General features: G+C 38.4%; 1 protein-coding gene across 4 annotated transcripts in view; it reads right to left on the minus strand.

The window, feature by feature from the left end:
- Positions 1–18,973: 18,973 nt before the first annotated feature.
- LOC106052146 (uncharacterized) overlaps positions 18,974–24,998 on the minus strand; it is a 34,895-nt gene continuing 28,870 nt past the window's right edge. For all 4 annotated transcript variants that reach the window (XM_013207442.2, XM_056032381.1, XM_056032382.1 and 1 more), the window contains exons 9-10: positions 23,877–24,026; positions 18,974–20,575 (exon numbers count right to left, since the gene is read on the minus strand). In XM_013207442.2, the coding sequence (XP_013062896.2) occupies positions 20,430–20,575; positions 23,877–24,026 (296 nt within the window). In that variant the 3' untranslated portion in view covers positions 18,974–20,429. The remainder of the gene's footprint in view (positions 20,576–23,876; positions 24,027–24,998) is intronic.

Consider the following 24,998-nt stretch of genomic DNA (forward strand, 5'->3'; position numbering starts at 1 on the left):
GAATATATTTACAAATCTTATATCCACTTACGCTAGTACAATGTCTGTACACGTTATTTCTCCACTTCGCACTTTCGGATCCATCTGAAACTTCGCACAATTATTTATTGTTCCTTACAAAGTATGTAGAAATACAATTTTTAAAAATTATTAGAAATTAATTAAGGTTAACTTATATAAAAATTACGATATATAGGGCAGTTGATATAAGGTCATCTGTTTTTTTTTTTGGCCTACTGTTAACAAGGGTGTCATGTGGCCAGCACAACGATCAATCGCCTTTACTTTCACCAACTTGTCTTAGCCACCGAATAGAATTGGGTGGACTCTCGAGCGTTCTAAAAATACCGCAGTAAAGCAAAAAAAAAGTTGTTTGCTATAAATGTTGTATACTAAGTAACAGATTGAGAACCAGTAGAACCATTGGAAATGAGTTCAACTGTCTGTTCAGGAATGAAGTGGTTTCATTCCCAGGAGTCTCGTAGCTTCCTCCGGCACCAATGGGAAAAGTTATAAATTTATCAATTTTTCACAACATTCAACTGAGAGAAACAAAAAATAAGGGAAATAACTTTTTTCAATTCTATTTCACCGTGTTTTCCTCCCTTTTCAAACGTTAGCATTAAAACATTGAAGATGTAATAATAGATAAACTAGACCATGAGCATTACAAATTCATATTTGTTTTAGAATTTAAAATTCTTTACAATTCATTTTTGTTTTAGAAATTAACATTCTCTACAATTCATATTAGTTTTAGAAGTGAACATTCTCTACAATTCATATTTGTTTTAGAAGTGAACATTCTCTACAATTCATATTTCCCCTTAAAGTTATCATTCTCTACAATTCATATTTGTTTTAGAAGTTATCATTCTCTACAATTCATATTTGTTTTAGAAGTTAACATTCTCTACAATTCATATTTGTTTTTAAAGTTATCATTCTCTACAATTCATATTTGTTTTAGAAGTGAACATTCTCTACAATTCATATTTGTTTTAGAAGTGAACATTCTCTACAATTCATATTTGTTTTAGAAGTGAACATTCTCTACAATTCATATTCGTTTTAGAAGTTAACATTCTCTACAATTCCATATTAGTTATAGAAGTGAACATTCTCTACAATTCATATTTGTTTTAGAAGTGAACATTCTCTACAATTCATATTTGTTTTAGAAGTGAACATTCTCTACAATTCATATTCGTTTTAGAAGTTAACATTCTCTACAATTCATATTTGTTTTGGAAGTTTACATTCTCTTCAATTTACATATGTTTTAGAAGTTAACATTCTCTGTTCAAGAGGTTAGGGAGGAACTAACACATTTTGTTGGGCCCCGTTCAGTCGAAGAGCGACTATGGTTCGTCTCGTAGAACATTTTTTCACGTGAATGTATAGAAGAGTCGAAGACATCGTCTAATGCAGTGTTTCTCAAACTGTGGAATGTGAATCCCCAGCGTTCCACGAGACGGCCAAAGGGGGTCAGCAGAAAGAGGAAAGTTGTATACAAAGAAAACACCTCCATCACTAAAAGATTTTTTCTCTTAAGGGTCTGTGGGCAAGTTTTTACTACATGTATATAAAGGGGCCTCCGGGTCGAAAAAGTTGGGGAACCTCTGGTCTAATGTACACATTATTGTTGTACGTCAAAGGGAGACAACTGAACGAAAATAAGTTGTACACGAGAAAAGAAGACAGAGATGAAAGAGAGAGGTATGTGTTCATAGAGAGAGGTAGATGTTCATAGAGAGAGGTAGATGTTCATAGAGAGAGGTAGATGTTCATAGAGAGAGGTAGATTTTCATAGAGAGAGGTAGATGTTCATAGAGAGAGGTAGATGTTCATAGAGAGAGGTAGATGTTCATATAGAGAGAGGTAGATGTTCATAGAGAGAGAGGTAGATGTTCCTAGAGAGAGGTAGATGTTCATAGAGAGAGAGAGGTAGATGTTCATAGAGAGAGAGGTAGATGTTCATAGAGAGAGGTAGATGTTCATAGAGAGAGGTAGATGTTCATAGAGAGAGGTAGATGTTTATAGAGAGAGAGGTAGATTTTCATAGAGAGAGGTAGATGTTCATAGAGAGAGGTAGATGTTCATAGAGAGGGAGGTAGATGTTCATAGAGAGAGGTAGATGTTCATAGAGAGAGAGGTAGATGTTCATAGAGAGAGAGGTAGATGTTCATAGAGAGAGGTAGATGTTCATAGAGAGAGGTAGATGTTCATAGAGAGAGGTAGATGTTCATAGAGAGAGAGGTAGATGTTCATAGAGAGAGAGGTAGATGTTCATAGAGAGAGGTAGATGTTCATAGAGAGAGGTAGATGTTCATAGAGAGAGAGGTAGATGTTCATAGAGAGAGGTAGATGTTCATAGAGAGAGAGGTAGATGTTCATAGAGAGAGGTAGATGTTCATAGAGAGAGGTAGATGTTCATAGAGAGAGGTAGATGTTCATAGAGAGAGGTAGATGTTCATAGAGAGAGAGGTAGATGTTTATAGAGAGAGAGGTAGATGTTCATAGAGAGAGGTAGATGTTCATAGAGAGAGGTAGATGTTCATAGAGAGAGAGGTAGATGTTCATAGAGAGAGATAGATGTTCATAGAGAGAGAGGTAGATATTCATAGAGAGAGAGGTAGATGTTCTTAGAGAGAGAGGTAGATGTTCATAGAGAGAGGTAGATGTTCATAGAGAGAGGTAGATGTTCATAGAGAGAGGTAGATGTTCATAGAGAGAGAGGTAGATGTTCATAGAGAGAGGTAGATATTTATAGAGAGAGGTAGATGTTCATAGAGAGAGAGGTAGATGTTCATAGAGAGAGGTAGATGTTCATAGAGAGAGAGGTAGATGTTCATAGAGAGAGGTAGATGTTCATAGAGAGAGAGGTAGATGTTCATAGAGAGAGGTAGATGTTCATAGAGAGAGAGAGGTAGATGTTCATAGAGAGAGGTAGATTTTCATAGAGAGAGGTAGATGTTCATAGAGAGAGGTAGATGTTCATAGAGAGAGAGGTAGATGTTCATAGAGAGAGAGGTAGATGTTCATAGAGAGAGAGGTAGATGTTCTTAGAGAGAGAGGTAGATGTTCATAGAGAGAGGTAGATGTTCATAGAGAGAGGTAGATGTTCATAGAGAGAGGTAGATGTTCATAGAGAGAGGTAGATGTTCATAGAGAGAGGTAGATGTTCATAGAGAGAGGTAGATGTTCATAGAGAGAGAGGTAGGTGTTCATTGTGAGAGGGGTAGATGTTCATAGTGAGAGAGGTAGATATTCATAGAGAGAGGTAGATGTTTATAGAGAGAGAGGTAGATATTCATAGCGAGAGGTAGATGTTTATAGAGAGAGAGGTAGATGTTCATAGAGAGAGAGGTAGATGTTCATAGAGAGAGAGGTAGATGATCATAGAGAGAGGTAGATATTCATAGCGAGAGGTAGCGAGGTAGATGTTCATAGAGAGAGAGGTAGATGTTCATAGAGAGAGGTAGATGTTCATAGAGAGAGAGAGGTAGATGTTCATAGAGAGAGGTAGATTTTCATAGAGAGAGGTAGATGTTCATAGAGAGAGGTAGATGTTCATAGAGAGAGAGGTAGATGTTCATAGAGAGAGAGGTAGATGTTCATAGAGAGAGAGGTAGATGTTCTTAGAGAGAGAGGTAGATGTTCATAGAGAGAGGTAGATGTTCATAGAGAGAGGTAGATGTTCATAGAGAGAGGTAGATGTTCATAGAGAGAGGTAGATGTTCATAGAGAGAGGTAGATGTTCATAGAGAGAGAGGTAGGTGTTCATTGTGAGAGGGGTAGATGTTCATAGTGAGAGAGGTAGATATTCATAGAGAGAGGTAGATGTTTATAGAGAGAGAGGTAGATATTCATAGCGAGAGGTAGATGTTTATAGAGAGAGAGGTAGATGTTCATAGAGAGAGAGGTAGATGTTCATAGAGAGAGAGGTAGATGATCATAGAGAGAGGTAGATATTCATAGCGAGAGGTAGCGAGGTAGATGTTCATAGAGAGAGAGGTAGATGTTCATAGAGAGAGGTAGATGTTCATAGAACCTCAGATAATTTGAGGCCCTAGGATCAGTAAATTTGGTGGCCCTAAATGCATAATAGAATATGCATCCTCTGTTTGGGACCCCTCATTAAGAAACTGGAACAGACACAAAATAGAGCAGTGAAATTCATAACAAAAGAATATTCACATTTGACTAGAATAACACCTTTAGTAAAATCACTAAATTTAGAAAGCCTTCAGGATAGAAGACTTAAAAGTAAAGTCAATACTGTCCAGTTTGTTAGGCTTGGTCGTTTCGTTGTATATGGCTCTGCCAGTGTTTCCTGATGCCCATTGGTTGAGCCCCTCCTCTTTGTGATTGTGACTAACATTGACCTTAGGGTGAGGTAGTTAAGAGGTCTATTCTGGTTGTTCCATAGATGATCCTGCCTTTGATAGTTTATATGCCTTTTCATTTCCCATGATGCCAGTGTGTCCAGGGATCCACTGTAATGTGATGTTACTTAATGTTGACATCATCTGGTGGATTATCACAATCAGTGTTGTCAACTCTCCAAGGCTGGTTGAGGTGCTGCTGATGGAAAGAAACTACAAGAAATCTACGCTGAAGTTGTTTTTTTTTTTTAAATTTCATGTTTGCCAAAGCTGGTCATTCTACACATGAAAGAGTCCAAACAAACAGGGTGAAAACCATTTTAAAAAATATCACTCGCAGTCAGCTCCTTATCAGGAGACAAAAGAAATATATTCTACTTGCTTCAAGAAATGTGCATGTGTGTACATCAGGGGCGGATATGGAGGCGACCAACCAAAAGCATTATATAGGCCTACTTTAGGGCAACAATGTAATGGGTCGAAGAGGGAGGGCTACATTGTGGAAAGGAGTGTCCCTATTGGGCATGGAGGAGCAAAGCAAAGGTATATCAAACACAAGGGCCACTTGAATTAGGGCTACTAGAGTTAGGGCTACTACAATTAGGGCTACTAAAATAGTGCTACTAGAGTTAGGGCTACTAAAATTAGGGCTACTAGAGTTAGGGCTTCTAGAGTTAGGGCTACTAGAAATAGTGCTACTAGAGTTAGGGCTTCTAGAGTTAGGGCTACTAAAATTAGGGCTACTAGAAATAGTGCTACTAGAGTTAGGGCTTCTAGAGTTAGGGCTACTAAAAATAGTGCTACTAGAGTTAGGGCTTCTAGAGTTAGGGCTACTAAAATTAGGGCTACTAGAGTTAGGGCTTCTAGAGTTAGGGCTACTAGAAATAGTGCTACTAGAGTTAGGGCTTCTAGAGTTAGGGCTACTAGAAATAGTGCTACTAGAGTTAGGGCTTCTAGAGTTAGGGCTACTAGAAATAGTGCTACTAGAGTTAGGGCTACTTGAGTTAGGGCTACTAGACATCGGGCTACTAGAATTAGGGCTACTGCAGTTAGGGCTACTAGAGTTAGGGCTACTTGAGTTAGGGCTACTAGAGTTAGGGCTACTAGAAATAGGGCTACTGAGTACAAAGAGTTACATTGAGGACAATGTCGTTGCCCACCAAAGATAATTGACCTACATTTCTATTAGTTTTAATCATCGTCTTTATCAAAAACACTTTATTTTAACATAATAGAGAGAGAGAGAGAGAGAAAGTAAGAGAGAGAGAGAGAAAGTAAAAGAGAGAGATAGAAGGGGGACAGGCTTTATAAATTGATTAAGACGGCAGACTACAATTAACAAACGAGTAGAAAAAAAAAAGGGAAGAGTTATTATTTGGAAATAATCGCCATACACCTTCCAAATTTAGAATCTCCAAGATATTAATAGCGTCTTCTCAAGTAAATCTTACAAGGGGGGTCTGGAACATTGCAAGGGAGAGCAGTTAATCTCCTCCGGCTCTCTGCTCGTGAAAGCCATGCCAACTTTGAGTGACACAATAATCACTTCTGAAACGGTTCAACAAATCTGCTTTTAAATCTTTTGATTTCTCATTTTTTCCCCCAAAAAACATTTCAGTTCTGTGCATATGTAGTCGCCAATCGCGTTCTTTTAATGTCTGTCGGGTCTAATCAGTCAAATTAAATATGAAAGATGCAAATGACTGACTGGTAATTAATATAATAAATGGGCGCTTTCTTTATTTATTTATTGTGGCTCTTCCGCCGTGTCAAATACAAACAATGAAATAAACAGGAGGTAACCTTCAAACACCGACGAAATGCCAAAACAATCAAGATAGGTAGTCAACACTAGTGTTAAAATAGGAAACGCTTTTAATCCTCAAGAAAGGATCCGTCTAATGTCCTTTGTTACTAGTCGTCTGGATATAACTTCTTGTTTTCACTGCTCTAATGAAAAGCGTCTTGTTGATAGTGTTGAATAGAGCGATCTTACTTTTTAACAAACTTTACGTCATCGTCGCTAAGTAAAACTTTCACTCTTTTTCCCGAAACAAATAACTAAATCCTAATCATGTCATAACAACTAATCACTGGAGAGAAAAACATAAGGCAGAGAGTAACGAAGAAATAAAGTTAGCTCAACATGAATCCATGCTAAGTTTTAGACGAAAGAAATAGAGTTCTTGTAAATTTTATCTCACTTTCATTTTAAACACTATTTAATATGGATTATTTTAGTTTTAAAAAGTGTCGTTTTTTTTTTTAGTTTTGGGAGGGTAGACGCAGTGTCGTAAATCCCAAGCTGTAGTTACTTATGTCGAGCTATTCACGACATTTTTGTCAGCCGTAATAATGTGAACACAATTAAAAAAATAAATAAATTCTGACCCGTTGAAATTCCGATATATTTTCATCTCTTTTGTGGAGGTCTCTTTCTTGTGGAGTCCTCGGGGCTGTAGCCCCATGCACCCTCCATTAGATCCGCCCTGCCTTTTTGGGTTTGCGAAGATGATCTAATAGGATCTATTGATTCAGGTCGTCAAGATTCTATATGAAGGCTTCCGTTGTTTCTTCTCCAAAATCGTGTGACATGTGGATTCGTAGGTGCCGTAATTTGAGCTCAAACCACTTTGAGAAACTTTTACTTGAGTTTAATTGCTTTCAAAATTTAAACATAAAACAGTATTAAATTAAATATTAGAATACATTTTCTAACAGCTTTACTCCAAGCCTTCCCACACCAAGTAAACTTTTCTCCTTCTATACCCCCTTCATAGACTCCTCTAGAACTATGACGTCACATCATGCCACCACATGACACACTTTCTAATAACCTTCAGCTTAACTTCTCTTGTTCCCTTTTACCTTGACCTATATTAAATTATGTTTTTTTCTGTTGTAACCTTGATCTATTTTTTTATCAAGGTCTGTCAGGCTTTCCCTTACCCCTCCCCCCCCCCATTTCACGTGTTACGTCATTTTGGGTACAGCCAAACTGTCCTACATTTTGTGAACGACCTTAAACTGTAAAAAAAACTTTTACTAAACCCAGAACTACATCTGCGATTCTTCTCGGATGTGTTACAATGAGGGAGTCATCAATAGTTATCTCCTCTTTCTCAAAGACTACTGGGATTTTTTAAGTCTTTTTTTTTGGGGGGGGGGGGGGGGGGCTGAGTCCACCTAACTCTAATTAGTCTAATTGATACCTGAATTTAGTTGAGTAGTAAGATCTCGTTGGCGTTCTTTAAGCAATAACATGCAATAAGAGAGAAACAAGGTAAAGCGATATGAAGAAATGAGTTTGACGATAATACAGAACCTGAAAAGAGACGAAAGAAAATGGAACTATGGGAGAGATTGTGAAATAAATAAGGGCAATAATGTCAAGGACGCCATATTGAAAGCTCCATGTTGCCAACTAAAAAATAAAATTACTTAGTGATGCATCAAAAAGAGCTTAGACATTTGGTACTGAAAAGTGTACACACATTATTATTAAAAAAACATTAGCTTAGCAATGCATCATTCTTTCTGTGCACCGTAAGCACCAAAAAGCTGGCTATTTAGGAATTCTATAGATCCATGAAGTGTCCAAACATAATATCTGGACAACAGCTGTGAACTCACTATAGCTATATTTAAGATCTATAGGTAGTTGAAACGTGTACTTTCAAAGAAAACATACACCTTGTTATGAAAGTGTGTGTGTGTATCTGTTTGGCGTTGATGGTCCATTGCGTCAGTGGATTAAAGATTTTCTGATAGGGAGAGAACAAACTAATAAATGGCTCTAAATCAACACCAATAACAGTAAACTCAGGTGTACCTCAAGGAACAGCCTTAGGTCCACTACTATTTTAAATTTACATAAACGATTTACCAAATTGCATTAGTTCAGGAACAAAGGTCAGATTATTTGCAGACGATTGCATAATAAATAGAACAATAAAAACAACACAAGATACAGAAATTTTACAAAGAGAATTAGATGAATTACAGAAATGGGAATCAAATTGGAGCATGTCTATCCGCCCAGAGGACTGTCAATTATTAGGAGTAACAAAAAAACAACAACCTAAAACAAATTAATTCCACTTATCTTATTCATGGTAAACCAGTAACACAGACTAAAAACGCAAAATACCTAGGTGTTATAATCAATGAAAAACTGTCATGGAATCCAAATATTGATGAAACTATAAAAAAATTAAACAAAACATTAGGGTATATTAAAAGAAATGTCTGTAAATCAAATAAAGACATAAAATTAAAATGTTATTTAACCTTGGTTAGGCCAATAATAGAATATGAATTCTCTATTTGGGATATGCGAAGCCTTAACGGATTGAACTTCTTAGAATTGTGGGTGATAGTGCGATAACGTTCTAGTCACAGAGTAAAATTCTGCAGTGCTTTTTTTAACGTACACATTCGAAGCCACGCCCTTATCGCTATCATAAAAAGTTCACGTCTGCTAGATATTTATTATTAAAACATAATAAAATGAATATAACGATATCTCGCGCGATGTGTGAAATGATTCAAATTATTAACCTAATTGTTAAACAAAGGGATAGAACTAGCATTCCAGCACTCGCTTTGTTACGCAAGAAAAGCATTTTTCTATTATCTCCTCTTGGTTTTTGCTTGCAAGTCTAATTAATTATACGAATTAGAGATTAATTGCTAGACAAAGAAAAAAAGGAAAAAAAATTGGGGGAGTGACAGAGTGAGAGAGAAGTGTGTGTGAGTGAGAGATAAAGAAGTGTGTGTGTGTGTGAGAGAGAGAGATAAAGAAGTGTGTGTGTGTGTGTGTGTGTGTGAGAGAGAGAGAGAGAGAGAGAGAAGCCCACGAGGGCAAGGGAAATTCCAAGCTAATTATTGCTTAACAAAAGCAACATTTTTTAATACAGTAAATTGTTTACTCCGAAATGTCTAGACTGAAATAGATCCTTGGTGATATGTTGAAATTCATTTTGTTCGTTTGATTCAACCAGTTCATTTCATGTATAAGATTGTCTTCATCTAAATCACTGAGTCTTGTTTCTTCACTATTTAGTATTTTGGCCTACTTCCACTGTAACATTTTAGCTTCCATCGAATGAGATTTATATCTCTCTTTTTGTTACAAACCTTAAATTTACTCATTTTTTTCTGTCTGGTAAAAAGTGTGCACACGTTATTTCTCCCACACCCATTCTCGGATCAAGCTGAAACTTTGCACAATTATTCATTGACATAGACAAGACATGAGTCAGTAACGAAAGTAACCAATTAGACAATTAATTACTGGTAATTTATTATTTTGTTTAATAGCAACAAGGGAAGCTAATGCTTCAGTATTCACAGATAAATAAGTTTTGTTTAGTCCCCTTAAATGATTGTTAACGATGAAGCTGATACTTTAAACACAATTATTTATTGTACCTAAAAACAATAATCAATAGACTAAAATACTCATGAAGTCAATTGACTATTTGTTTGATATCGAATAAAGGAAATAACTTGGACAGTGTTGGTGGATATAGTTTTTAGAACGAAGTTTTTCCTCTTTAGATAAGCTTTGCTTTTTTTTTAAAGCTTTTTCAAGCAGTTCTAGAATAGAATCTTTTCTTGAAGGTTCAATGAAAGTCATGGATCAATACTGTAAATGTAGGTTTCATTTTTACTGAAAATATTTTAATGTCAATTTGAAGTTTAAGCTTCATAGTGCTTGAGTTAAAGAGAAAGTTTATTTTTTTAGTAACCCTCTCATGCACAAGAATCTCTGATGGTTTTTCAAATTTGTGTTACTGAAGCTGTTCAATTCTGCTTAAAACATGGCAATAGTAAACCTTATATCATTTTTTATTTATTTAGATGCTTGGAAACATTTATATTGTTATAAACTTGGTGGTGGCACAGAGAGGGGTAGTGGTGTGTGTGTAGTCAGCCGACGCCAATCGCCCCAGGCCAGCGCTAGACGAGCGGTCAACCGTGACGAGTTACGACGGTCAGCCAAGACGAGTATCAACATGAAGGTTCGAGTAGGATCGTCGTCGTGAACAGAGCTCAGGGGCGTCACGAGAGTTGTAGTCATCTGACCACCTAGAAACGTCGAGCGGCGTTCTGTCCGGTTCGAGAAGGCCAGTAGGGACCCTATATAAGAGCGGATGTGACGCAGTCAAAACGGTTGAGAAAAGGGGCTCAATACAGCGAGGTTGAGAAAGCGGGTTCACGACAGGAGTTCAGAACACGGTCGACTACAGCACAGTTCAGCGGTGTGGTTCTGTACGGAGCATTACGACGGTTCAGTGCGGAGTACTGTCAAGTACAGTTGAGACGAACGGCGTCTTGATCTTGGTCTGTGATCGAGTCCGACACAACGAGCCTAGTGTGTGAAGTCAGTCCCGAACTGTTGAACCCAGTGCAAGCCCGGAACGAGACGGAGAGGCCAGTGCAAGACTTGATACGGCGGAACGGTGTTATCGGAGAGATATTTGTTATCGCAGAGCTATTTGTACTGTTCTACGTGCTGCCAATTGTACAGTATTGGCTGTTATTTATGGACATTAAACCTTTACATTATTTTGGAGCCCTGACTTGTCAAGTTCTTTAAGTTGGTGGTGTATGGTGCAGTTTGCAGAGAGCCTGGATAGTGAGATTCGTAACAACTGGTGTCAGAAGTGGGATAGGATCGGAATCGGATTGGATCGGATCTACTATGGCTCGTCTGAAACTGCTGTACGAACTTGAATTTAGAGAACTGAAGCAAGAACTCCGTGAACGAGGGCTGAAGACATGTGGAAACAAGGAAACCTTACAAGCACGCCTCCGGGAAGACATAATGGAAGAAGAAGAAGATCCGGACACGTATCTGTTTGAAGTCGCACCAGACTTGGGAGAGCTCTTGAACTCTGTACTAGACGAGATGAGTATGACATTGAAGAAGTCCACCGAGGAGTTCTGTAGAGAGATTAAAAAGATGTGTACCTCAGTGAAAGAAGTGACGAGCCCCGTGGTGAAAACGATGGACGTGGTGGAAGAAACCTTGTACGACCAAGGAGACTTGAAAGATGAAGGAGATTCACCATCGTTGGACATTGAACTATTACCCACCCAATGCTGTGAATCAATAAGCAGTAACAATGGCAATGCTGGTGAACGTGGTGCTGCCTGTGAAACCGAAAACAAGGAGTACAGACCTGTAAAGCCGAAAGAGACAGATGAAGAGACAATGGAAGCTGCCCATAGTTCTAACGAATCTTGTGCTGAAGCTTTACCTGATATGAGCACCTCAAACAGCAAAACAGATCAAGAGAACGCTGATTCTGCCTACAAGCCTGTTGCTGAGGGACGTTTACATGATGAAAGCTACCAGCGAGGCTTGGACCATACAGACGTTCGTCCAGATGCTAAGCTCAGCGAGAGAAGCCCTGGTGGTGATCATGAGAACCCATTGAAACCTGACGAAGCCGTTGAGAGACATATGCAAGTCGAGAGATACCAGCCAGGTCCGGACCTAACAGACGTTGGTCCAGCTGCCAAGACTGAAGATGAAAGTCCTGATGGTGGTGAAGAGAATCCAAGGGAGCTTGACGTTGAAGTTGATGGACATTCGCACGATGAAAGTCATCGACCGGGTCTGAAACCAACAGGCGATTGGCCCGATACTGAGACGAGAGAGAGAGGTCCTGATGGTGGTGAAGAAAGCCGAATGGAGCCTGAAGCCGAAGACGAGGGACCTTTGCACGAGGAGTGTTACCAACCTGCCCCACAAGCATGCCCTCCAGACAAGGCTGACGATGATGACCTGTCCCACAATTCCCTGTCCTGTGAATTTGAAGCCCATCCCAGTCCTTCTTCGCAAAGCCCTATGAAGCCACCTCTTTGGTCAACAATCTTGGTAATCCCTACCCTTACATCCTATACCTCTCCATGTGTCAAGAGGCTGTCCTCAGTACCGACCGACAAGAGAGCGATGCAACCAAAACGTCACTGCAACAAGAGGACGATCAACTGGAGGAAAAGAAGAAGGCGGCGTTTGCGTAGTCCAACGTGCATGGTGATTCAACCAAGAATTAACTGCAGCCGCACGAAGACCAACTGGCGGAGAAGAAAAAGAAGGCTACTTTTGTTGAGTGCAACATGGATGACGATGCGACAACGACATCGATGCAACCAGATGAAGGCTAACTGGAGGAGAAGAAGAAAACGTTTTCTGAATTCAACGTGGGTGGCGATGAAAGCACGACGTCCATGCAACCAGGTGAAGGCCAATTGGAGAAGAAGAAGGAAGCGACCATTGCTGACTGCAACATGGATGGCTCCATCAAGCTCAAGAGGCAAGCCAACTGCCACTGATCGACCCCCGCCTGCAGCAATGAAACATTACAGCCAATGTCATGAGCTTGATTCTGTCCGGGACGGACAGATCTAAGGAGGGGGCAGTGTTATAAACTTGGTGGTGGCACAGAGAGGGGTAGTGGTGTGTGTGTAGTCAGCCGACGCCAATCGCCCCAGGCCAGCGCTAGACGAGCGGTCAACCGTGACGAGTTACGACGGTCAGCCAAGACGAGTATCAACATGAAGGTTCGAGTAGGATCGTCGTCGTGAACAGAGCTCAGGGGCGTCACGAGAGTTGTAGTCATCTGACCACCTAGAAACGTCGAGCGGCGTTCTGTCCGGTTCGAGAAGGCCAGTAGGGACCCTATATAAGAGCGGATGTGACGCAGTCAAAACGGTTGAGAAAAGGGGCTCAATACAGCGAGGTTGAGAAAGCGGGTTCACGACAGGAGTTCAGAACACGGTCGACTACAGCACAGTTCAGCGGTGTGGTTCTGTACGGAGCATTACGACGGTTCAGTGCGGAGTACTGTCAAGTACAGTTGAGACGAACGGCGTCTTGATCTTGGTCTGTGATCGAGTCCGACACAACGAGCCTAGTGTGTGAAGTCAGTCCCGAACTGTTGAACCCAGTGCAAGCCCGGAACGAGACGGAGAGGCCAGTGCAAGACTTGATACGGCGGAACGGTGTTATCGGAGAGATATTTGTTATCGCAGAGCTATTTGTACTGTTCTACGTGCTGCCAATTGTACAGTATTGGCTGTTATTTATGGACATTAAACCTTTACATTATTTTGGAGCCCTGACTTGTCAAGTTCTTTAAGTTGGTGGTGTATGGTGCAGTTTGCAGAGAGCCTGGATAGTGAGATTCGTAACAATATGTAATTAGTTAGACATCTTCAAATTTAAAAAAATCTATCTATCTATCCATCCATCCATCCATCAATCCATCCATCCATCCATCCATCCATCTATCTATCTATCTATCTATCTATCTATCTATCTATCTATCTATCTATCTATCTATCCATCCATCCATCCATCCATCCATCCATCCTACCATCCATCCATCCATCTATCTATCCATCTATCTATCTATCTATCTATCTATCTATCTATCTATCTATCTATCTATCTATCTATCTATCTAACTATCTATCTATCTATCTATCTATCTATCTATCTATCCATCCATCCATCCATCCAACCATCCATCCATCCATCCATCCATCCATCTATCTATCTATCTATCTATCTATCTATCTATCTATCTATCTATATATATATATATATATATATATATATATATATAGAGAGAGAGAGAGAGAGCTACATGTAAACAAAAAGTGAAATTTCTCAAAAATATTATTTCTATTTATGTCTGCGTGTGTTCAGTATTTGTGGAGAGGATTCGTAGTTTTGTCGTATTAGTCAACATATGTCTGTGTGTGTTCAGTATTTGTGGAGAGGATTCGTAGTTTTGTCGTATTAGTCAACATATGTCTGTGTGTGTTCAGTATTTGTGGAGAGGATTCGTAGTTTTGTCGTATTAGTCAACATATGTCTGTGTGTGGGGTGCATGTGGTGTGCCTGGGTAAAGTATCGAATGTGATGTGAGTATACATATTTCTTAAATCTATATGTGTGTGTCTGTCTGGTGTGTCTGTGTGGTCTGCCAGCTGTATGCATGTACGCTTTGTTACCAACTGAAAGTGACATTTCTATTTGTGTAACACTTACACACACAAAAAGTTACCCCCATTTGAAAAATAATTCAACAAATACTGTCTTCATCACACATTAGAAAGATGACCTTTAAGACGGACATACTTAATAGTAAGGGTCTAAAGTGCAGCAGTTTTCTGGCTCGTCCTAAAGTTATTATTTGACCTTGATTAGATCAATGTTGTGGGGTGCCGGAATCGAACTCTGCTGAAGACTGGGATTTTAATTTCGGTATCCTTGGGAGCCACTGAGTCCACCCAGCTCAAATGCGTACTTGACATTAGCTGGGAAAAAGTAAAGGCGGTTGGTCGTTGTGCTGGCCACATGACACCCTCGTTAACCGTGGGCCACAGAAACAAATGATCACTACATCATCTGCTCTATAGACCACAAGGTCTGAAAGGGAAACTTTACTTTTTACTTGACCTAAAGTTCAGAATTCAAAACACAATAACGCCAATGATCAGTTTCTAATGTATTCTATTATTGTTATTGTGACCCAGTCATTATATGGAAATGTGATGAAGAATCCTGGTGTCACACAAGAAATGTTGGCCCATACGTCTGTATCAAACAGAATATGGTCGGCCCATTTGTTTCTGACAGACGGATACAAGGGGAGAGAATGGAGTGGGAAAGATAACTCTTCTGTCTCGATAGGAAAAAAAAATTGATTTGAAGTTATTTCATTAATATTCAAAATAATTTCTCTTTGCTCAATAAAATTTATTTAGTTTTGGTTAATGCAAAAAGAGAGTTTATCTAAGCGTGCATATAGCCGGGTTCGACGAAATTCTAGAAAACATTACATTTTAATTGTGTTGCTTATTTACATCATATTGACATATCTGATGAAAGAGATTGGGTAACATGTTTTAGTGTCTACTCTATTTGTATGTGGATTCATTAATAAAGAACTATATGGAATTAGACGACTTACAGAAAAGGGAATCAAGTTGTTTTACTGTCTAGAACAAATTTTCTATTATTAAGTTAAGAAAAAAAAAAAACAGCCATAGCATAGTTCCTTTGTACGAAGTAATCCAGTTACTCGGCTTACGAAGTAATCCAGTTACTCGGACTAAAACCCTAGCAGTTATAATATAATGGAAATTTTCACGAATCCCTACATTGATTTAATAATAAGGAAAATAAACAAAATATTTGTGATTTTAAAAGAAATGTGTACAAACCAAACAAGAACAAACAACTAAAATATTATTTAACCTTTGATGAGACCAATGTTAGCGTCTTGTACCAGGGACCCCTCAGCTCATGGAAACAAAAAGAAAATAGAACAGACGTAAAAATAGAGCTTTAGAGATTTAGAAGAAATACATAGTTTTATTGACATTCGACTAGAGTAACAGCCTTAACTTATAGACACACCTCAAGACAGAAGACTAAAAAAAAAAAGTAGCCATAATACATAAAACATAATACATAATACATGAAACATAAAACATAATACATAATACACTGAACATAACAAAACGTAATAAAATACTATTGTGTTTTGTGTATGATTGTACTGTGCCTTGTGGACGCTGGTCAGTTTTGGCCTCACAAATGTTTTAGAACGGGGTGGGCGCTGCAATAGCCTGGACATCACTTTATAACCAGTATGTTAGAGCAGGCAAGGAATGCGATACGCACCTCGGCCATTTTTATTTTCACAAGCCTTCGTGACTATGTCCTCAGGGAGACGCTTGCTCTGCCACTAGTTTCTTGAATCTGGTCCTGTGATTGGTCACTGGGTCACACTCACCCCAATCACCAAAACGTGTACTTGCATTCTACAGGGAAATAAACACCAGGGGAAAAAACTTAGCAAAAACTCAAGGCGGGAAAGGAAATTGGAGATCAATTAAGTTCAAGGTCAATTTACGTGAAAAAGTGTGTCTATGTGTGCGTGTGAGAGAGGTGCACACAACTGTGTGTCTGTGTGTGAGACTATTGAGCTGGTGTGGTCACTTGGTCTAATGTAATAATGTAGTCACTAATTCAATCATTGTAATTGTGTTTTTTTTTCTTCTTTCGTCTATTAGGTCCAGACTTTCCGTCAGCTGAGACCAGGGAGCAGAACAAAAACTAAAGCCAACATACCAGTAGTTAATGTCTCCCAAACTGTGTTCCCAGAAACCCGAGTGTTCCGCTAGGCCTAAATAGGTGTTCCAAAAACTGCTGGTGGACCCGTAAGGTAGGGGGGAGGGGAGAAGGTTATCAAAGTTCTTATAAAAGTAAGAGGTTTTATAGTCTTTTGTTAGTTTACAAAAGTTTGCGAACGCCCTTATTCTTTACACGAGCCTTATCTCCACTTAGTTTAGTAGTTCCTACTGTCTCGATATAGAGAAAAATTAATTAATTACGATTATTGATTTTTATTTTTTTTTTTTTTTTTCATTGATTCGTTTGTTGTCATCGACAACAAATAATTGTGCAAAGTTTCAAATTGATCCAAGAATGGAAAATGGGAGCAATAACGTGTACACGATTCCATCCATCCATCCATCCATCCAGACAGATAGAATGAGCTGATAAAAGCTTTATGAAAAATTGTTGTGTGAGAATATTGGAATAACATGGGAGCAGATAAAGAAAGCTGCTCAGAACGGAGTTAGGTGGAGAGGTGTGGTTGCGGCGCTATACTCCACTGGGAGTGCACATGATTAAACCAATAATAATAATAATAATCTTTATTATTCGTAAAGAAATGTGTTTAACAATTCGTGCATTACACCAAACAAAACATTATAAATATAGAAAACCAAAATATACATCCACACCAAGACTCACTCATAATTTACACGTGAATTGTTTTAATCCGATAGTTGAATTGTTTTTTTAATGATTTAATCTCTAAGTGAACAAAAACGTTTTTGTGTCTGTTTGTCTTTGCTATCGGGTGTCTTGTTGTACGATCATAAATCAAACCTAAAACATAAGACATCAAGAACAAGTCTAAATAGTATCCGAACAATGTTGGGAAATAGTTGCAACTGATTACAGAAATCATTCGGATCAATATCTGAACCAGATGGAGCTGTAATCGCAATTTTCGAACGCGCGCAACATTTCACCAAACCGTTTTGATGGAATTCTGCTAATTTTTAGCGGCCCACGAAAGGGGAAAAGACGCTATTAGTTTTGTGTGGAATGTCTGTCCGTCCGTCCCGTTTAGATCTCTTAAACTAGAAAAGATTGTGAAAATACGACATCATAATATTTTAGACCATTCAAATTCTGATGCAACTGCTATTTTCTTATTTTCTGAAAGAGAAAAATCTAATTTTTTAAATCACTAATGCAAGCAGTTTTTTCTTAAAAATACACCACTTTTACAACTGTTCACTATTAATAGTAACAAACACGGGAAGCTCTTTATTAGGGGAGATGACTATTTACCATATTTTTAACACAGTTATGCAAACGGTTGTAGAATTTTTTCAAAAAAATATTTTTTTTTATATTTCTATTGTTATTTATGTAAGTTCTGTTATACAAAGTACTATATTTACAGACACAAAATATATTTTTTTAAAGAGAAACAAATCTATTTAGTATGCATATAAGTTGGACATAATTTAAAACAACAATTAATAAGTAGTTTTTCATATTATCTCGTGAACTGTAGTGCATTCCATATACCACTATAGAGCACTTAACCGAAGGAAAAAAATTTTTTTTTAAGGAAATGTTTTGTATTTTTTTCTTGAGGAATAAGATTGACCCTATACAAAACAATTAGATATTTATTATAGGTTATCAGTTAGGCTAGGTTCACATTTGTCTTCACATTCACTTTCACCTATTATTTGGTCTGCTGGACCGCTCGTCTGTTAACCTTTTTTCTCCATTCTTCTCTGTCATTTTTTTTTTTTTTTTATAGAATGTCATTCTGATATGAAACCTGCCTTTTTACCTGCCTGGATGGACCACTTCAGGGGCCGTTCCACACAAACTGTCTTTGTAACCTTGTTTTTATTGTGTTTAGGCAAAAAAACAAACAAAAAAAACTAACGTGAGGTTTCGTTTGCTTCAAACGGCCAATCAACGAATTGCGTCCCCTAGTTAAAAACATACACAATTGCGCTCGGTGTTTTTCTTGTTGATTTGTGGTCAATGATCAAGACCGATTGTTATAGCAGGCCTCAACACTGACCTGCAACGTGTCTGCAGCTTAGACCAATTGGCTCGTTGACATGTCGTACAGACTTGTGACGTGGCAACGAGCTATTGGTCTAAACTGCCCGCAGCTTGTGACGTTGCAGGTCAGTGTTGAGGCCTTCTAGAAAGACTGGTCTCGCAATGACTATCGCTACCTCACAATCCATATATTGGAGCATTTTCTGTGGTTTCAAGTTTTCTTGTAACTAAACGCTGGTTTTCGTTTCATTCCTGCCCCTTGAGTCTATTGAACAAATTCTATTCCTTTTATTTGTAGGCCATTTTTAAAGATTTACTTTCTCTCGTAAACTCATGAAACACACACACAACAAAATGTAAAACAAAAAAAAACATTTAAAAATTAGAGAAAATGTTTACTTTTATTATTAAATACTATAAAAAATATTTGCACAGAAATTCATAAAAAATTATTGAAAATGTGACATTAAAAAACATAACTCACAACTAAAACATTCATTCTGTGATATACACATAGAATATTATTACAAAACTTATAATAATTCACTCTGTCTGTCTGGTACAAATCTTGCACACGTACTTTCTCCCACTTAACAGTCTCAAGTTTAAACTTTGCACAATTATTCTTTGACCCTAAAACAAGAATGAATCAATCAATATTTATCTATTTATGTATTTATATTTATACACACACACCCATAAGGTGGAAAATATTTAGTGTTAAAGCCCATCTCTTGAAGCTTTAATGTAGTTACATTGAGATAATTAATCTAAGCATTAAGAAGAGTTCAGTTGAACTTATAGACATAGGTTTCCAAAAATTGATTCTAGTTGTTTTGGCTTGAGAGCCATGAATTATGTCTATAGCTTTTGATGGACCGGATTTAGAGAAATTAGGGAAAAGTTCCAGATGTAAATACAATTTCAACCTTTGACCAAAATCTACGCAGTTTGACTGATTGACACAGTCAAACTCAGCATTACCTAGGTCTGGTATTATCCCCGTCAATCACACAGATACAGACATTCTTACAAGTGAATTTCATTCTTTCATGACTGACCCAAAGGTGTATATAGTGCAATCCAAATAAACATTAAACAAACAACTACTACATTATACAAACAATCAAATTCAAGATCAAATTAAAAAAAAAACAAATGGTATACCGTGCCATTATTCAGTTGGGAGTCTTTTTTTTTTTTTTTTTGTTTTTGTTTTTGTTTACTCTCCATGACGTCACCGAAGAGTTCTCAAAACGTTTTAGTTTCCATTGCTCTAAACCTTTGATATAACCTTTACACAGAAATTGTGTAGATTTCCTGTGCACATTTTTTTAGACTTCGAATTGGCTCTTACATGGGATTATACGCTAAGCATATAAACTCAATTCAAATGTTAATATTTTCAGCATCGTAAAGATCTGTAGGTGCAGGTAAATTGCAAAAAGTATTTAACCTTGTTAGCTAGTGATATAGTCTCAATGTAGAAAATATTCCCTGGAACACATAAACTTCTGGTCTCTAGCCAGAAAATGTTGAACCTAACGAGTTATCGAGTTACAAATGCACTGAACCAGACAACAACTTTGTCAGTATCTGAGCATATAGTGAATATAACATTCTCATAAATATTTTTAAAAAAAATCGAAATTTTGTTTTATTCTAGAGATGGTTTCTGCAAATAAAAATTATAACCAAAACATACGAATTGAAACAAAAAATTTGTTATTAACTTGCTCACATTTTCCATTCACTAAATGAAATTTTGATTTGTATAGATGTGCATTTTTCTTTCTTGTGTTGGAATTAAAGTTTGTCACTTGTTGAAATAGGTCATGTTAACTTCCAGGCGTCTTGGTGCAGGCTTGAGTGATGACTGCTTTGCGCTCGCACTCCACGCCCCCCTGCAGGACTTGTCGGTTCTTGGTTACCACTCCGTTTGTGCAGGGGCCAAACTCTCCCCAGGCCCCGTAGAAACATCGCTCTGAGGGATGGGAAATAGAGAAGAAATACTTACAGAAAAACAAATATACAGTGGAGTCTTCATTTTCTCTTTTGTTGTTGTCAGCGTGTAGTGGGTAATGTAGAGAGAATGTGTAGCTGGTATATATATACTTTAGTGGGTAATGTAGAGAGAATGTGTAGCTGGTATATGTATACTTTAGTGGGTAATGTAGAGAGAATGTGTAGCTGGAATATGTATACTTTAGTGGGTAATGTAGAGAGAATGTGTAGCTGGTATATGTAGATTTTAGTGGGTAATATAGAGAGAATGTGTAGCTGGTATATGTAGATTTTAGTGGGTTTATGTAGAGAGAATGTGTAGCGGGTACTGTGTAAGTGTCTTGTGTGAGTGTTTATGTTTTTATGTTATGTTCATATGTGACGTAAGTATACATTTGCCGTATATTCTTATGTATGGTGTGTCCTGTGTCTATCTGTTGTGTCACGTGTGTGTGTCAGGTCTGTGCTTGGTGTATTATTATTGTTACAATCTGGCAGGTACATCTCTATTTTGTGTGTCATGTGATAATAAGTGTCAAGGTCAAGGTTGTTTTAATTCTATAAACTATAAACAATGCGAGTTTATATGTCAAGAAACAACTGCAAGCAGTAGGCAACACAACATTACCAAGAAAGTTGAAAATAAACAGGGATATTTACAACACAATTATCTTTACAAATCAAACAAGAACATAAAAGACTATTCAACCGTGGTTTGACCAGTACCTAAATAACCAAACATCTGCTTGGAATCCTGCAACTCAATAAACAAGAAACAGGAACAGAAGAAGAGTACAAGCCTTGAAAGTAATAATAAATGAATTCTGAGATTTAACTTAGTAACAGCATTAGTAAAATCACTTAATGTAGAGACACTTCAAGAAAAAGGGATAAATTGAAAATAATGCATAAGACCCTGAACCATAACTTCAAACAAAATACTTGAAACAAAATAACACTGTACGTGTGTCACTGCGTAGTACACGAAACAATGGTACTTTGGCATCACAAGTCACTCTAATTTTTACATCATGGATATCATTTCTCTCTTATAGACAGGGAAGGAGGCCCCAAAGCCCATGGGTCTACACAAGACAGGAGGCCCCAAAGCCCATGGGTCTACACAAGACAGGAGGCCCCAAAGCCCATTGGTCTACACAAGACAGGAGGCCCCAAAGCCCATGGGTCTACACAAGACAGGAGGCCCCAAAGCCCATGGGTCTACACAAGACAGGAGGCCCCAAAGCCCATGGGTCTACACAAGACAGGAGGCCCCAAAGCCCATGGGTCTACACAAGACAGGAGGTCCCAAAGCCCATGGGTCTACACAAGACAGGAGGCCCCAAAGCCCATGGGTCTACACAAGACAGGAGGCCCCAAAGACCATGGGTCTACACAAGACAGGAGGCCCCAAAGCCCATGGGTCTACACAAGACAGGAGGTCCCAAAGCCCATGGGTCTACACAAGACAGGAGGCCCCAAAGACCATGGGTCTACACAAGACAGGAGGCCCCAAAAACCATGGGTCTACACAAGACAGGAGGCCCCAAAGCCCATTGGTCTACACAAGACAGGAGGCCCCAAAGCCCATGGGTCTACACAAGACAGGAGGCCCCAAAGGCCATGGGTCTACACAAGACAGGAGGCCCCAAAGCCCATGGGTCTACACAAGACAGGAGGCCCCAAAGCCCATGGGGCTACACAAGACAGGAGGCCCCAAAGACCATGGGTCTATACAAGACAGGAGGCCCCAAAGCCCATGGGTCTACACAAGACAGGAGGCCCCAAAGACCATGGGTCTACACAAGACAGGAGGCCCCAAAGACCATGGGTCTACACAAGTCAGGGGCCACCACAAAAGAGAAAACATATTTCGAAGGGTCAGCAACTTTACGTTTTTTTTTAAAACATTTTTTAGCATTTTTACGTAACAATAAGTTAAATATTACAGTTGGCAACACTATCATGGTTTAAAATGTGTCCGCTTGTAATGTGCTCCTATTCTCATAAAAAAACCTGATTTACTACAGTGCATAAACCCTCATAATTGTATTTTTTTTTACTAAATATTTAAATGATTTTATTTTTTTTTCAACGAAGGAAGATTAAATTAAATGGTATGTTTTAGATATTAATATTTTTTTTATCATTAATAAGTGGATTGTTATTACAGCATTTGAAAAAGAGTAGGGGCCTCCACATTCATAAATCCGGCCCTGCTTATAGATGTATCTCGATATTCTCTCTCTAATGTATCAACTTTTGAGGGCCGAAACCAAAGTTAGGAAGGTACTAATCAGGGAACTCCTCTACACTGATGATGCAGCTATTGTGGCGGACTCTGATACTCAGCTTCAGACCCTGGTTGACAAATTATCTTCTGCTTGCCAGAAGTTTGGCTTAAATATTGGTCAAAGCAAGACTAAGATACTAGTTCAGAACACTAATACTACACCTCATGTAACCATTAATGGCCAACTACTGGAAATTGTTGACCATTTTTTTATTGGCTCTATCATATTCAACGATGTTCTACTGGAAATAGACATTAACAACAGGATACCCCAAGGCAATGGGCACCATGTCACGGCTGCAGAAAGGAGTGTGGGACAACATATTGCTGACTAACAATGCTAAAGCCTTAGTCTGCTTGACCTGTGTGATGAGCACTCTGAGATACGGAAGTGAAACATGGTCAATCTACTCTGGGCAGAAAAAAAAGCTAAATATCTTCCACCTCCGATGCCTAAGGCGGATCTTTAAAATATGGTGGCAAGATAAAATAACCAATGAGGAAGTTTTAGGAAGAGCAGAAGAGCAGGGTGCTCTGTTATCAGCAGCAGACGCCTTGGCTAGCTTGGTCATGTTCATAGAATGTCACAAGGCCGACTTCTAAAGACATCCTGTATGACAATCTAATAGAAGGCAGGAGAGTTGCTGGTCGCCCACTTTTACGGTATACAGATGTATGCAAACGCAACATGCAGCTCTTCAAAATCTACACTAGCAGCTGGGGTAAAGTGGCACTGGATAGATCCACATGGAGAGAGAGCATAAAAGAAGTGTCTCGGACTGCAGATGCTATACACAATAGTAGAAAGAAGGGTGAAAGTACAACGGCGCCTGGTGATTACATATGCCCAACCTTTGACCGCAGCTTTGTACCAAGGATTGGCCTCTTTAGTCACATAAGAAGTTATAAAGGGAAAGGATAGTCTCTCGAGACGTAAAATGCCACAGGTAGCCAACATGCTAGAGCAGACAACAAGTACGATACGCACCTCGGCCATTTTTCTTTTCACAAGGCTTCGTGACGATGTCCTCAGGGAGGCACTTGGTCTGGTCTCCTCCATCCACTAGTTTCTTGACTCTGGTCCTGTGATTGGTCACTGGGTCACACTCGCCCCACTCACCAAACGTGTACTTGCATTCTACAGGGAAATAAACACCAGGGGAAAAAACTTAGCAAAACTCAAGGCTGACAAGGAAGTTGGTGATCAATGAAGTTCAAGGTCAATTTACTGTAAGCGTGTGTGTGAAGAAGTGTTTCTGTGTGTATGTGGGGGGTTGTGCAAGAGTGTTTTTTTTTTGATGTAGCTATGTAGTTCGAGTGTCACGTGGTTTAATATAATAATTTCACTAATTCAATAGAAGTAATTGCTCTTTTTACAAAGTTTATGTCAAATCAGTCTGTGTGTCTGGTCAAAAGTTTGTACACGTCATTTCTCCTATTTCTCCGACACCAAATCTCGGATCAAGCTGAAATTTTGCAGAATGATTTCATTTATCTGACAAAACAAGAATCAATAAAAAAAATTTAAGCAATTAGTTAATTAACTATTGGCAATTTTTTTTTAGGTATCTCGAACAAGGGAAAGAAATTGCACTTGACTGTAGTGGTGGTATAAGCTGAGTTAGACTCCTTTATAGGTCTCCACTTAAAAATTAAGTTTCAAACAAGCAATAGGTAACTATCAAATCTTCTATTTTCATAAGCACTATACCAGCAGACTGTTTGTATGTCGGATTGAATAGGCTTGAGCAATGAGTTCAACTTCTTTCTAGGCCTACCTATTCCCCCCCCCCCCAATTTTTTCCCAACTGAAATAGCAGTAAACAAAAATAATACTTCTGAACTCACAGATTTATTGTTGTTGGTCTAGATTCTAGATCTATTACAAATTGAATTACATGACTGATTCAAACTAATTGATACAATGACACTTTATATAAACTTTGAATTTTTAAAAAGTGTTTTATATGTCTTCCTTGTTTTTCTCTTGTGTATCCTGTTTCCGTCAACTGGGAGGCACCAAGAGAGGAGAACTAGGTCGAGCTAGGGGGTAGTAAAGATATTCTATATAATTGTTATTTTGAAAATGCTTTTTAGATAGAATATATAA

Source organism: Biomphalaria glabrata, chromosome 6 (genome assembly GCF_947242115.1).
Source record: "Biomphalaria glabrata chromosome 6, xgBioGlab47.1, whole genome shotgun sequence".
Taxonomy (NCBI): domain Eukaryota; kingdom Metazoa; phylum Mollusca; class Gastropoda; family Planorbidae; genus Biomphalaria; species Biomphalaria glabrata.